This window comes from Oratosquilla oratoria, chromosome 5 (genome assembly GCF_046742065.1).
Source record: "Oratosquilla oratoria isolate Oo_2021 chromosome 5, ASM4674206v1, whole genome shotgun sequence".
Classification (NCBI taxonomy): domain Eukaryota; kingdom Metazoa; phylum Arthropoda; class Malacostraca; order Stomatopoda; family Squillidae; genus Oratosquilla; species Oratosquilla oratoria.
The window spans coordinates 9,009,154-9,025,119 of NC_134781.1; the positions used below are offsets into that span (position 1 = coordinate 9,009,154).

Consider the following 15,966-nt stretch of genomic DNA (forward strand, 5'->3'; position numbering starts at 1 on the left):
CCTCATTTTACATTTGCTCTCCTTTTTGCCTCCTTTATCTTATGTTCCATTTCTCTCTCTCTTTTTTTTTGTACCTCTCATTTGAATCCTATTTTGCAACCAATCTGTGAATACTTGTTTCTTTTCTTCTACAACCTTCTTTGCTTCATCATCCCATCACTCACTACCCTTCCTTCTATTGTTTCCATCCTCCTTGTTCCACACATCATCTTTGCACACCTTGTGTCTCCCTTCTTGAAACATTCCCATTCCTCCTCCACTCCTAGTTCTACTCTATCCTTGTATAGTATTGATAATAATGAACAAAAAAATTGGGTACATGACTTGGCTGGCTACTTCCCTTAAAAGGGGGAAAGAAGCCATTTGGTATATAGACAGATATGATAATAATAATGAAAAGACAAACCTGCTTACAGTCAGACCATCAACCATTGCTAAACATCAACACACAACTGGCATGGAAACAGACATCATATCTCCAGATGTAGGCACCTCATTGAGGACATTGAACATATTATTATATGCTACCATACACTCACCCATTCCAGACAACACTATAACATTCTCTAAATGACCTATGGGCCAATCTGATGACCATGGCTGGGTTCCTTGGGGCCATGGGTCTCCTGCAAGAAAGATTTGATTTGCAACTACCTCCTTCATTCCCTCTCCTCCCATTTGTATGTACTCTTATATGTATTCAAGAGTAGGTTTCATTCCACTTCTGATGTGTGTACATGCTAGAGAAAGAGAGATTTAAGGAGAAAAATGAAAGAAGAAAGGAAAGATAATTATAGATTACTAAAAACATATTTCAAGGAGAATTATTAATCCACAGACAAGAACTTTGGTTACTCCAAGATGGCATCTTCCAGCAACATGGGATGCTTCTCCAAGGACGTTTAGGACCTGAACTGCTCAATGAACAGCATTTCATCAAGGTAGTGTGTGGTATAGTATATTTTTTCTTGTTTCCATAGAATAAGTTTGTATTGCATGACAAAATTTGCATTCACCTGGTGTTATCCTCAAAGTAAAGGGTGTCATCACAGAATTGGTGTTTCCTCTTATGGCCTTCCCTAGGATGGTGTTGATTGTTTGGATTGTTCTTTCTATAGATCCATTGTAGTGTGATACATTGGTGATGTGGTCAAAATAATTTCTTGTAAATGTTCTAAACTCTTGAAAATGGTAGGCTACTGTCTCCTGCTCTTGCTAAGTAGCTGTAGTATGCGGTATCAAGGAAGAAATCTGTCTCAAGTGTGTTTTCATTCCTCATTCTGTATAGTATAGTGGTATCTTCTGTATGTGTTCAAGTGGTACTCTGGACTGTGGAGATATTCATTGATTTTGGAGTTAAACTAGTTGTCTGGGTTTTTCATTGGATTTGAAATATCTCCCATAGATTGATATTATTGGACTACACATCTGTGTACAATGGTGTAACTTGTCACTTGCATTATATTGCATGTCATAGTTAGGCATGCTCTAGGATCGTCACAATTTGGACTGGTCTTTTTCACACTTAAGATATACATTCAGTGAGTGTTTAAGTTGTTCATGTCTGCATTGTTTTACTGTATTTAGGTTTAAGGCATGATTCTGTTCTGGTAAATGCTTGAAGTGTTTTCAGGTTGTTTTAACTGCTGTGTCAAAGTCTTGGGCCCTCTCATGTGTTAAATTATCTCCATTTCTTATCAACCTGTTATTGGTACCAGCAAGAGTCTGCTCTAACATTTGCCTCTCTTACTTAGTATCTGTTGTGAAGTTGTACTGTCATGCTTGCAGCTTGCAACAGGCTACAAACTTATCTAAAAATTCACTACTCTACTATCTAAGACAGGGAACTGGGGTTCACAGGATGGTTTCCAGGGGTACTAACAGGTTGCATACAGTAATTCTTTTGTTTTTAGTGTTACTCAAAAAAGTCACAATTTAGTTGAAAATGCATTTATTGCAAAAAAGAAAACAGACTCTGTATCTTGATGAATCTGCCCTTGGCATCAATGACATCCTCAACACACCCTCGAATCCTGGCACATGCCTTCTTCACAACCTCCTTTGTGAGATTGGCGAAGACGACTTTGATCCAACTGATCAGAGCATCCTTACTCTTGCATGGGGTGTGGTTAGTATCTTGATCAACTGTGCCCCATACAAAATAGTCCATAGGGTTGAGATCAAGTGAGTTAGGGGACCACACATCTGGGGCAACGAAGTCAAAGAAATTGTCGGAAAACCATTACTTAGATTTTCTATAGGTGTGACATGGTGCTGAGTTCTGTTGCCATATGTAGGGTCTACCAGCAGCTACTTCCTCAATCCACGGTTTCACAGGGGTCTGTAGGACATTGACGTACACTTCGGTGCTCACCCTGAGCCCCTGGGGAAAGAAGTACAGGGGCATGACTTGGCCCTCACTGCAGACTACCCCAAACATCACAACAGTTGCAGGAAACTTGGTTTTCATGACTCTTGGCACATCCTTAGGACAGACAGCCAACCACCTGTTGTTCTGAGAGTTGTGGGTCTGGTCCTGGCAGAAGTTTTTTCATCTGAAAAGAACCAGAGCATGTTGATCTCCAAAGGGTGTTTCAGTGTGTTGAGCATCTTCTTGCTCTTCTTGAAGCAGTTCTCCTGCATCTTTGTGGAGAGGAGTTGACCCTTACACATCTTGTATGATTTATATCTGATATCTTTATGCAAACACTTCCTTACAGTGCTCTCAGACACTTGCAGCTCTCTGGCAATGGTCCTCATGGACTGGCTGGGGTCTTCATCAACCATGGCTTGCAATTAAGTGACAAATTCGGCATCTCAGATGGTGTCCAATCGCCAAGAATGATGTTTCCTCTAGGCAACACCATTATAATCACAGAAGAAATCAACTCCTTCCTGATGGTCCTGACAAATTGTTCAGTCTTTTTTAGCAGTTCTGAGATCTTGCTGCTGCTGTGTCTGGTGGAGATTAACATAGGTACTGCATGCCTTTTCCAAAGATGAGGAAAAGTAAAGCTCTCCATGGACGCAAGGTGTTGTTGGGACAGTCTTCACACTGTGTCCCTGAAACAATAACCATATGCACCCTGTAGATAATTAGTGAAAGATTACTTAAATATTTAAATCTTCAGAGAGAAAACATTGTACCGTATTTTTCGGACCATAAGGCGCTTCGTACCATAAGGCGCACCCGTAATTTGCTATTCCCTGTCCTTACATAAGGCGCACCTGGTCTCGTCATCGGATAATCATGCATATGTGAGTGCATTCAGAACAACATTTTCGTTGTTGAATGAGAAAAATCGGTTGGGATTTAGCAAAATTACAAAAATAAATTATATATATTTTTATTTTGGTCAGTGAAATCAGATCACCTCTATGGACGGTCTGCCCTGCCAATACTCCTAAAAAACAACAAACACGTTACGGGAATTGTGGGGAATAAAACCAACATTAGCAGTTTTATTCCCGGAATTCTCTATTCACTTAAAAACACAAGATTACAAATGAAGGTAAATTTTTAGTTTCGACCATGGACGCAATATAGCAATAAAAAATTGATTATTAATTTTGTAAATTATAATGTATCAACGTAATATGCAATTTTGTGAGCGGAAAAAAAATGTGCTGAAACAGATTTCGTAAGTAACGAAGTCGTGTGGGACGAATGGTACGCCATGTTTGTTATGATAGATGCCGACGTCGAAGATATGAAAGGGTGATAAATTCGTCTAACCTAACCTAACCTGTGTTTAATAAATCATTACCTGCAAATTAAATGTCATCCGGCTCGTCCTCGTTGTCGTCGTCGTGAGAGACGTTGGCGTCCCGATCCTATGCTACCGACTTTGTTCATTAGCATATTTGCTTGTAGCAAGGTATTTTTTATTTTCATTTCCACCCACAAAATTGCATATTACGTTAATACATTTTAATTTACAAAATTAATAATTAATTTTATATTGCTATATTGCGCCCATGATCGAAACTAAAAAAATACCCAAATGACTACAGTCTGAGTGGAGCGAGACTATACCAATGCTAAATGGCTGTCTGTGTTGTGGACGCTATCATGTCATAGCCATGATAGCATGAATGAATGCTGTGGCATGGACCCGAAAACTGTCGAAGTTATCACAATTTTCTTGTCAAGATACATGCATCTTGGTTATAACTTGGTTGTAACTTTTGCTAGGCCTATCATGCACTGTCGCCGTCGGCAGGCTAGCTACGAAACATGTCAAAATAGTACGTCACTATCCGAGGCACTTTTTTGCACTGAAGCCACATAAGGCGAACCGCACGATAAGGCGCACCACCCGATTTTGGCCGATTTTAAGGCTTTTTCCCGCGCCTTATGGTCCGAAAAATACGGTACTTTGTTTTTGGTGTTAATACTTTTAATGAATAAAGTCATTACAATTTGAACCATTTGATATCCATTGGAGTACCATTGTATATTTAAATAGTCTTAATATATTACCATTATATATTCTGTGTCAGGTTAATGGGGGTACAGTTCAATGGTCTGATGACTCTCAGGGTACATAAGGGGAAAAAGGTTGAGAACCCCTGGTCTAAGCCCAGCAATTTATTGTTAATTTTAGTTTGCACATAGGCATCTGATACCTACTAGACAGTACTTTTGTCAACTCTTTGTATCACTAAGGTTGAGTTATGTCTAAGGGTTGCTCGCTTTTGAAGGTATTATATGACTAACTTGATGCTCTGTCTTGATACTTTTAACTGTAGAAGTTCACTATTTGCATGCCACAAAAGCTCCAGAAGAATCCTGGTGTCTCCACTCTATGGTTGAGAGAAGGGAGTCAATTATTTTGCTCAGTACATATGGCCAGGTTGTGGTGGGAGTGACATTTGGTGTTGTTGGGTAGAATGTTCAATTACACAGATTCAAGACACTAAGAACTCTTAGCAGATACTGTTACCATCAACTGACAAGACGTTATTCTATTCATCCTTTAGATTTATATTAACTTTTGTATTTCGTTTGCCTTGCAGATGATAATCACATTGCCAGATGATATCTATTACTCAAGTAGTCTCTATCTTGATTCTGAGGTCAAGGAAGTTAACTGCTCTGCTTCAGTATCTCTGGCTGTGGATGGTGGGCCTGATAACAAATACCTCATTACAGGAAATTTTGACCTCAAACATCTAAATGAGAATGATGGGTATGTTCAAATCCTCTATCTCATGTTCAGTACTCATTCTTTCATTTTCATTATTTTATGTTTTTCAGGGTTGTAAAGATTGATTGAGTTTTCACTACATACTTCTGTACACACACATCATCTCTGAGTTTTTGCAGATGAAATTTTGGTGAATAATATCTTGGAATTTTCCTTGAATTGCCACACAACTTGAATTTTGTAACCAAATGTCTAAAATAAGTCTGAAAGATTTTAGCACTGATAAACCCTTCAGTACTGTAACATTCCCCAGCGCATACATACACACACACTTACATCGGACGGACGGCGACGATTGACGTCCTGAAGAAAAAGTTAAATATTCGTGGATCTCAGCGCAAAGGAAGTACCTATTGTATTTACAGGGAAGGGGATTGCTCATGGTGTAGTGGGAAAGTGAGGAAAAGGGAGAAGGGGAGGGATTACTGAGGGAAATGGAAGGAAATGAGGAAGGAGAGGATTTGGTCCAGGTAGGCAGACGCCATGTAAACAAGCGCGGGCCAGAGCAATTTAATGACGATGAAGGGACTAACAAAAATGTAAAGATTAGAAACATAGATAAGAGCAGCACAATAGAAGGTGAGGATAATAATTTCCATGGATTTAATGAGGGGGGGCGGATACCAACCTTCCCCAACTGGCAAAACTGGAGGAAAAACTTGAACAAATGACCGAACATTGGGAGATTTGGTTCGGTAGAATGTCAAAAATTGCGGAAAGGGTTGAAAGATTGGAAGAACTAGAGAAGGCGAACAAAAACTTAACTGATGAAATAGAAGAACTAAAAAGACAGTTAAGAGAAGTAAAAGAGGAGAATGAAGAATTAAAGAGGAATAATAAAGACAATAAAGAAGCAATAGCAAAAGAGGCACAGGGGTGGAAGATACAGGAAAATAGTAAAGTTGCATTTACTGATATAATTAAACAGCAAATGAAAGAACAAACTGAAGACTCAGTTATCAAAGTGATGAGACAGAAGGAGAATATTGTAAGAGACTTAGCAGATAAAAAGAAATGTATAATTATATTAGGAATGGAAGAGAAACATAACCCAGATAGAACCACAGGAATCAAGGAGGAAAATAAAAAAGTAAGTAGATTACTAGAATTAGTTCAGGAAGATGAACCTGAAATAATGAAACAAATTGAAGAGAAGTTTAGTCTCGGAAAGTATAGTACAGATAAGACCAGACCAATTAAGATTAAATTCAGATCACAAACAACAGCAGAGAATATATTAGCAAAAACAGGGAAGCTAGCAGCAAGTGAACAATATAAAAAGGTATGGATAAAAAGAGAAATGAATAAAGAGGAAAGAGAGGAAGAAAAAATGAAAAGGAAAGAAGCTAAAGCAAAAAAACGAGACCAGAACGGAGTCAGAAAAACAAGAATTCTACTGGAGAGTAGTGAATATGAAATTGAAGAAATGGACCATAACAGAAACAAAAAAGAAACAGAGAATACAATGGAAATTACAGAAAGTTAAGAATATCCTACACAAATATAGATGGATTGATAACAGGACTAAATGAACTGAACGAGTATCTGAAGGAAAAAGATCCGGACATAATGGGAATTGTTGAGACAAAATTAAAAAGTCCACTACCACCCAACAGCATAGGACACAATGCATATAATTATTGGATTAGAAACAGAGAGATAAAACAAGGGGGTGGAGTTATGTTCCTGGCTAAGAAGGATATAAACGTGAAGACTGTCACATATGGAAAGAAAGGAGTAGAGATGATTATGATAGAAGTAGAAGACAGAGATAAGAAGAGCAGAAAGTTTGTAATAAACTACGTGCCCCCACAAAACAGCCTCGTGGGAAGAGAGTGAACATAAAAGTATGTTAGAAGACACAAAAATAACACTAAACAAGATAATGGAAGATGGAGGAAGAATAGTTATGATGGGCGACTTTAATTGCAAAGAAATCTGCTGGGAAGAGATGACCGTAAAGGGTGGAGAAGACTCATGGGGAAATGTTCTACTTGAGATGATTATTGACCACACAATGACACAATGGATCCAAGAGAACACTAGGTATAGAAATGAAGAAGAACCATCGAGACTAGACCTAATAATTACATCAGAACCTGAAATAGTGGAAAAGATAGAATACCAGGCACCAATAAGTAAAAGTGACCACATATTGATAGAACTAAAACTAGATGAAAAAAAATACATGAAAAGAAATGAAAAATATAGAAAATGAAGATTGATGTACGGAAAAACAAATTTTGATAAAATAAGAGAATTCTTTCAAAATGAAAACTGGGAAAGAATACACAAAGAAGATACAACAGTAGAAGAGAAATGGAATATTTTGACAAAAATTTATAAAAAAAAAAAAAAAGGAGTGGAAAAGTATGTCCCAAGACAAAAACAAGAAAAAAAAATATGTAAAGTGCTGGTACAACAAAAGTTGTAGAGTGTGAAAAGACAAAAGAGACAAAGCTTGGACCAAATGAAGAAAGACAAAAGACCTGAAAAATGGAAAATATATACTTGTTATAGAAATGAATATGTACAAGCGTGCAGAGAGGAAAAGAGAAAATATGAAAAAGATGTCATAGAAAAATGTAAAGATCAACCAAAACTATTTTACAGATTTGTAAACAACAAACTGAAAAACAAACAAGATTTGGAGAAATTAAGACAAAGAGGAGTTGAATACACAGAGGAAATAGAAATGGCGGAAATTATGAACAGGCATTTTAAATCAGTGTTTACAAGGGAGAATATACAACCTGAAGAGATCGAATGGAAAGAGAAAGTCCCCCCTATGAAAGAAATAGAAGTAACAAAGAATGAAATAATGAAACACTTGAGTAATCTTGATGTTAGAAAATCGCATTGACCAGATGAAATAGCAAACTGGATTCTGAAAGAATGCAGAAATGAACTGGCAGACAAAATACATAGCATAATAAATAGTTCCTTGAAAGAAGGAAAAGTTCCAGAAGACTGGAAAAAAGCAAATATAGTACCTATATATAAAGGAGGTAATAAAGAAGAGCCCACCAACTATAGACCAGTCTCTCTAACAAGTACAATAGCAAAAATTTGTGAAAGAATTATCAAAAGTAAATGGGTAAAATATTTAGAAAAAAACAGACAATTTGGATTCAGACAAGGACGATCATGCGTCACTAATTTAATATGTTTCTATTCAAGGCTAATAGATATAATACAAGAAAGAGATGGATGGGCTGATTGTGCATTTCTTGACCTAAAAAAAGCCTTTGACAAAGTACCACATAAGAAGTTGCTTAAGAAATTAGAAACTGAAGGAGGAATACAGGGCAAACTGCTTAAATGGATGGAAGACTTTTTGCTAGAAAGAAAAATGAGAGTAGTGATAAGAGACAAGCACTCAAAATGGGATGACGTAATAAGCGGTGTTCCACAAGGAACAGTTCTGGCCCCAATAATGTTTGCTTTATATATTGATATGGATGAAGAAATTGAAAGTTATATGAGCTTCTTTGCAGATGATGCAAAACTATTAAAAAACGTGAACACGGAAGAAGGTTGTGAGTCACTACAGAGTGATCTGAATAAAGTATGGGAGTGGAGTAGGAAGTGGGAGATGGAGTTCAACACTAAAAAGTGTAGTATAATGGAATTTGGAAAAAGCAAAAACAGAATAACAGGATCATATAAATTGGGAGAAGAAGGAATAAAAAAAAAAGTAGAAAATGAGAAGGACCTGGGAGTCATTGTTATGAATAATATGTCACCTGAGAAACATATAAATAAGTTTTTTGGAGAAACTTATAATTTAATAAGAACAATCAAAGTGGCATTCACATACCTGGATGAAGAAATGGTGAAGAAAATTCTAATCACTCTGATAAGACCAAGATTGGAATATGCTGCAACGATGTGGTCACCAAGTACAAAAAAAATGCATAAAAAAACTTGAAAGAATACAAAGAGCAATTACAAAATTGGCACCAACACTCTCAAAACTATCATATGAAGAGAGACTAGCAAAACTTGAACTACAGACACTAGAACAAAGAAGAGAGAGAGGAGATTTGATAGCTATTTACAGAATCATGAAAGGCATAGAAATTATTGATAGAGAGAATCTGATAAAATGGGATGATAGAAATACAAGAGGACACGGAAAGAAAATTAAGAAAGACAGCTATAGAAGAGATGTGAAAAAAAACAGCTTTCCTCACAGAATAATAGACAGTTGGAACAAGTTAGATGAGAAAGTAGTGTGTGCAAAAACAATACATGAATTTAAAAATAGTTTAGATAAAATGAGATATGAAGACGGGACACAACGAGCATAGCTCCCCTTCCCGTAAAATACAACTAGGTAAATACAACTAGGTAAATACATTGTTGTAGGGGAAGGAGGTCCAAACATCAAACTCTGACCTAGCGCTTTGTTGCTGAATCATGAAAAAGGCTATGCTTCTATCGACTACACTACTGAGGCTATAAAAATTTTCAACCTCGGGGTTAATCTAACTCCCACAGGATTTGAGTCGACTGCTAATTGCTATCCTAATCTCAATTTTATGAAGAACCAAGCCCACTTGTAGCTAGTGGTGAAGCTGGTACATATCCTTGATAGACTTTTGTTGTTGTAATACCTGAATAGAATCGCCTATGATGACAATATCAATCAGATAATTCCGACAGTTGTCTTCGGACTCGAACCCAGGACTTGCATGGTAGCAGGTCTATGCTTCTACCAACTATGCTACTGACTAATATTCTACTATTCATATTACTATTTACAACTTTAATCATAATCATTTCTTCATTATCTTTTCCTTCTGTTATCTTGGTCACATTTAAGCCCTTTCTAATCAATAACATGACTCCTCCCCCATGTCATTCTATTTTTCTCCCAATGGTTGTATAGACCTTGTCCCACCATACTTAATGATATAGGACCTTTCAATTTTGTCTCCACAGTTCCCACTATATCTGGTTACTCTATTACCAAATAGTCACTTAGTTTATTCCAGAAATCATACCATCCATGTTTGTGTATGGACGGTATGATTTCTGGAATAAATGAACTAAATGACTATTATAATGGGATTTGTGGAGACAAAATTGCAAGGGATAACATGTGTGTAGGTGTATGGATATATACACCCACTCCTCGTTTAACGACCTACTCGGTTAACGACAACTTGGAGTAACAATGGGCTTTATGACATTCGTTTAACGTAAATCTCCCGAAGTTACGACGTCGTGTACGATAATTAAGTTGGCTGAGGCAAATTTGTATGATGTTATAAATGAACTTGTACGCTGGATATTAGCTGTGAGGTAAAGTGTTCTGAAGCTTAGGTCTACATTACCATCCTGCAAGCTGAAAAAACTACCTGGGGTACAATATATACCAGTAGTGGTAAATTTTTAGTTTCGACCATGGGCGCAATATAGCAATAGAAAATTAATTATTAATTTTGTAAATTATAATGTATCAACGTAATATGCAATTTTGTGAGCGGAAAAAAAAGGTGCTAAAACAAATTTCGTAAGTAACGAAATCATGTCGGACGAATGGTACACCATGTTTGTTATGATAGATGCCGATGTCGAAGAAATGAAAGGATAATAAATTCGTCTAACCTAAACTAAACTAACCTAACCTGTGTTTGATAAATCATTACCTGCAAATTAAATAAATGTCATCCGGCTCGTCCTCGTTGTCGTCGTCGTGAGATACGTTGGCAGACGACAAGATGGCGTCCCGATCCTATGCTACTGACTTCGTTCATTAGCATATTTTCTTGTAGCACGGTACTTTTTACTTTCATTTCCGCCCACAAAATTGCATATTACGTTGATACATTTTCATTTACAAAATTAGTAATTAATTTTCTATTGCTATATTGCGCCCATGGTCGAGACTAAAAAAATACCCCGGTATTCAATATGGAATGTCAGCATACACGGATTTGGTCATATACGGTAATTTCAGGAACCTAACCACCGTAAATAAACAGTAAATAAAGCTTTAATGTACTGTATAAAAGAGGGAAAATACACAAAAATAAAGATACATGTATTGCTGGACATTGTACATACAGTACATGAACGTATATGTATACACTTTCGGTTAACGACGGCGCGCTGGTCCCAATTGTCGTCGATAAACGAGGAGTGGTTGTATCATGAAATATAGATGATTTAAACTAGGAGTCACAGACTTGATGTTTAGATTAAGATATCTTTATTCAAACATAATATTTGTATTTGTATCTTTTTTACTGTAACTTTTTCCATACTAGACCCTATCCATTTATTATGATTACCAGCAAAGTATTTAATTTGATTATGCAGCACTCTTCTGATATCAAAGGGATTAGTTAAAAAATAAGTTTGATACATTAGATTGCACTAATGTCAGTGGAAAAAGATAAAAAGTGAGATGATTGTTCCTGTATATTTCGACCACTCTCTGTGGTCCTCTTCACCGACAGTGGGTTCTAAGTTTAAGTTTGATACATTTTTTTGTACTATTGTAATGGCTACTATGGTAATGGTACACACTAATGCTGCTTTCATTTTAATACTAAACTATTTGTTCAGGATTATTAACTAATTGTGACTCATAAGTTTTAACATTTTTCCTTTCTTCTAGCTCAACATTTGTTGAGGCTGCCCAGCCTGTGGACCAAGACATACCCCCAGAGCACCAAGAAGACCACACAAAAGATGAACCTCCAGTTGTGTCACTTTCCTCACTGCTTCGCCTTAACACTCCACAGACTGGAGATATAAAAGTTACCACGAAAGGCACCTACATAGAGAATGATGGAAAGGAAATTTTAGATCTTGATGTAAGTCATAAGAAATTTAGTAAAGTTTTAAGCAAGAGAAGGGCAATGTCTCCCACCTTTATTCACACAAAGTACTGGTATCTGCATTATATAAATCAGTCACTCCATTGCCCTCAGCCTCTGCTGTAGTCTGTGGATGTACATTAGAAAAGAAGGGAATAAAATGGTAAAAAGAGATAGAGAAACATATTATTAGATTGAGGAAGGGAAAGGGAGAGAATGAGACATGAGATAGTTTGAGGGATAATACATACATATACCAAGGGCTTTTCCCTCTTACCAGTGAGGTAGCCAAAATCAAAAGCCATAATTCCATTCCCACCCATTTCATCCCCACCCATTCCACTCCCATTCACCACCCCTCCCACCCTCTTATCTTAACTCTACATAGGTCAGTGACCCCACCCTCTCCATCCTGTCATGCATAAACACTGAAGACAGGGAGGAATCCCTTTGGGCTGTGTCAAAATATCATTCACATATAACAAAACCCTAATGCCCCCTATCCCCTATTCATTCCCTCCCATGCATCACAGTATCTTTCATACACAACCATTCTCTACTCACCCCTACATCTGCCTTCTCCCTTCCTTCCTCAACAGACATTCCCCTTTTGCTTAACACCCCTTTTACCCCATCCATCCATCTCATCCTCAGTCACCCCCTCATGTTCACTCCATTCACCTCTTCCACACTTATTATACTAATCTTTATTCACTCTTTGTATGTGTCCAAACCATCCCAATACTTGTTTATCAGCCCTATCTCCCATCTCCTTTTCTATCCCCCTCTCCTCCTCACTTCCTCGTTTCTCATTGTAATTGGCCTAGTAACCCCTACCCTACCTCTCAGACATTTCATCTCAAACACATTTAAACTCTTCCTCTCTTATGTTCCATGTCTCTGTCCCATATAGTGTCACCACAATCACTCTTCATACAATCTCCTCTTTGCATCATTCCCAAATGTCTATTTCTCATGACATTTTTTCAATCCCCCAAGGTATTTACTTGCTTCTCTCAATCTACAATCTACCTCCACCTCCACTCCTCCCTTTCCTGCCACACATGACCCCAAATACCTAAAGCTATCCATATCCTCCAGCCTCTCTCCTTTAAGACTTATTGCCAATTTGCTGCCATTCTCTTCCCTTGTACATCTCATCACCTTACTTTTACCCACATTTATCTTCAACTTTCTCATATTGCACACCTTCCCAAACTTTGTCACTAACTCCCTTAATCCCCCACTAATCCTGCCACTAACATGGTGTCATCAGCAAACAACAACTCACCTCCCACTTTTCTCCATTTTCTCTCCAATCCCCTGTCCTCTACCACCAAACACTGTGGGACAAGGTGTATGCAACCATTGAATGAAAAATAAAAAGGAGAAACAGGGTGGAGGAGTCATGTTCTTGACAAGAAAGGCTTAAATGTGACTAAGATAACAGAAGGAAAAAATAATGTGCAATTGATTATGAAATAGATAAATGTGACACAAAAGGAAATTAGAGACCAGATAAAAAACCTTGATGTCAGAAAATCACACAGTCCAGATGGAATTGCAAACGGCATATCAAAAGACTGCATAGATGAGCTGACAGACCAAATATACAAGATAATTGATTACTCATTCAAAGAAGGAAAGGTACCACAGGATTGGAAAAATGCAAATCTTGGACCAATATATAAAGGAGGGGACAAGGAAAATCCAATTAACTATTGACCAGTTTCCCTTACAAGCACAATAACAAAAATATGTGAAAAAGTTATCCAAAGTAGAAGATGGGTTAAATATCTGGAAGAAAAAAATATACTGAATCCAACGCAATTTGGATTTAAACAAGGAAGATCATGCACCAGCTTGATATGCTTCTACTCGAGACTAATAGAAATAATACAAGAAAGGGATGGATGGGCAGATTGTGCTTTTCTAGGTCTACAAAAAGCATTTGATAAAGTACCACACAAAAAGCTATTAAGAAAAATGGAATCAGTAGGTGGTATTTAAGGAAAATTATTGGAATGGATGGAAGATTTTTTGACTGTTAGAAAAAAATGAGGGTAGCATTTAGAGACAGATACTCAATCAGGGAAGTAATGATAAGTGGAGTCCCACAAGGTTCAGTATTGGCTCCAATTATGTTTGCCATATATATGGATAAAGGTGTGGAATGCTATATGAACTTTTTTGCAGATGATGCAAAAATATTGAAGAAAACAAGCACAGAGGAAGATTGTGAATCACTACAGAAAGGCTTAGATAAAGTCTGGAAATGGATTCAAGAGTGGGAAGTGAACTTTGATATCAAGAAATATAGTATAATGGAGTTTGGAAAAAGTAAGAATAGAATATAGAGGAAATACAAAATAGGTGCAGAGGAAGTAAAAAAAGTGAGCTCAGAAAGGGACCTAGGGGTAATTATCAGCAAAGACATGTCACCGGACAAGCATATCAACAAAATAGTTGGAGAAACCTTCAATTTGCTAAGGTCAGTGAAAGTGGCTTTTGACTATTTGGATGAGGAAATGGTCAAGAAAATATTAATTACACTGATAAGACTAAGATTAGAGTATGCTGTAACACTGTGGACACCCAGTACTTAAAAGAATATAAAGAAATTAGAAAGAATACAAATAGCAATGACAAAGGTGGCACCAACACTTCCCAAATTGATTTATGAACAAAGATTGTCCAAATTGGAACTACCAACCCTTGAACAAAGAAGAGAAAGAGGAGATTTACTGACTATTTACAGAATTATGAAAGGGATGGAAGTCCTAGACAGAGATGATTTATTGAAGTGGGACAAGAGAAAAACAAGAGGACATGAAAAGAAACTCAAAAAGGATAGTTATAGAAGAGATCTGAGAGAGAATAGCTTCCCACACAGAGTTATGGATATCTGGAATAAATTGGATGAGGCAACAATGTGTGCAAACACTATTCAAGAATTTAAGAACAAACTTGATGCTGAAAGATACAAAGATGGGTCACTATGAGCATAGCTCCCTTCCTGTATAATACAACTAGGTAGGTAAATAAATCTCCTTGAAACACCTCTATTCCTCCTCGACTATCCTTCACTTTCTCTCACATTTCCCTCAGCTTCTTCTTGTACTCCTTTTCCTTCTCATTTATGCAGTTTACTCTTAAGCACCTCCTTACCTTCTGTCCTTTTCCTCTTTCTCTGTCTATCCTCCACTCTCAACTTACCTTCCACCAAAAAAATTATCTAATATTTCTCCTCTCTCAACATACTTTCCACCAAAAAATTATCTGATATTCCTCCACTCTCTCATCTAAGATCTTGGACATCCAAAACTCTTGCTACTCTTCTCCTGGGTACCACTACATAGTCCATTAAAGCCTTATTAACCACCCTTCCATCCATCACCTCCCATGTGTACTTATGCTTGACTTTCTTCCTAAACACTGTGTTAGGTATCATCAACTCTCTGAACACATCTCCATCATCAACTCTCCACTACGATTTTTTGCAGGCACTCTGCCCTTCCCAACCACTCTGTCTATTGGTTCATCTACTCTAGCATTGAGATCTCCCAATACCACTACACTGACATTTCTCCCTAAACCCTCTATGCACTTATTTATATCTAAAGAGCCTCCCTTTCCTCTACACTTTTTTCACTACCAGGCCCATATGTACTCACAAAGACCCATATCCCCCTTCCCAGTTTCACTTTCATCCACATCAACCTTGAAGAAACCATCCACTCCACCACATGCTTACCTATTTCTTGACTCAAACTCATCCCTCCCTTTCAACTAAGTTTCACTCAGCACCAACATATCCATCTTCCTTCGCACAAACATACTGCCTATCTCTTCCCTTTTACTCTCATCTGTACCACACACATGCTCGACATGACCATTGAATACACAATGACTCAGTGGATAAG

The 15,966-nt window shown here is 37.3% G+C and overlaps 1 protein-coding gene across 2 annotated transcripts in view; it reads left to right on the plus strand.

Moving 5' to 3' along the window:
- Positions 1-15,966, plus strand: part of LOC143025360 (uncharacterized) — a 174,830-nt gene that overhangs the window by 114,901 nt on the left and 43,963 nt on the right. For both annotated transcript variants that reach the window (XM_076184898.1, XM_076184900.1), the window contains exons 29-31: positions 839-941; positions 5,020-5,192; positions 11,842-12,040. In XM_076184898.1, coding sequence (XP_076041013.1) covers positions 839-941; positions 5,020-5,192; positions 11,842-12,040 — 475 coding nt within the window. The remainder of the gene's footprint in view (positions 1-838; positions 942-5,019; positions 5,193-11,841; positions 12,041-15,966) is intronic.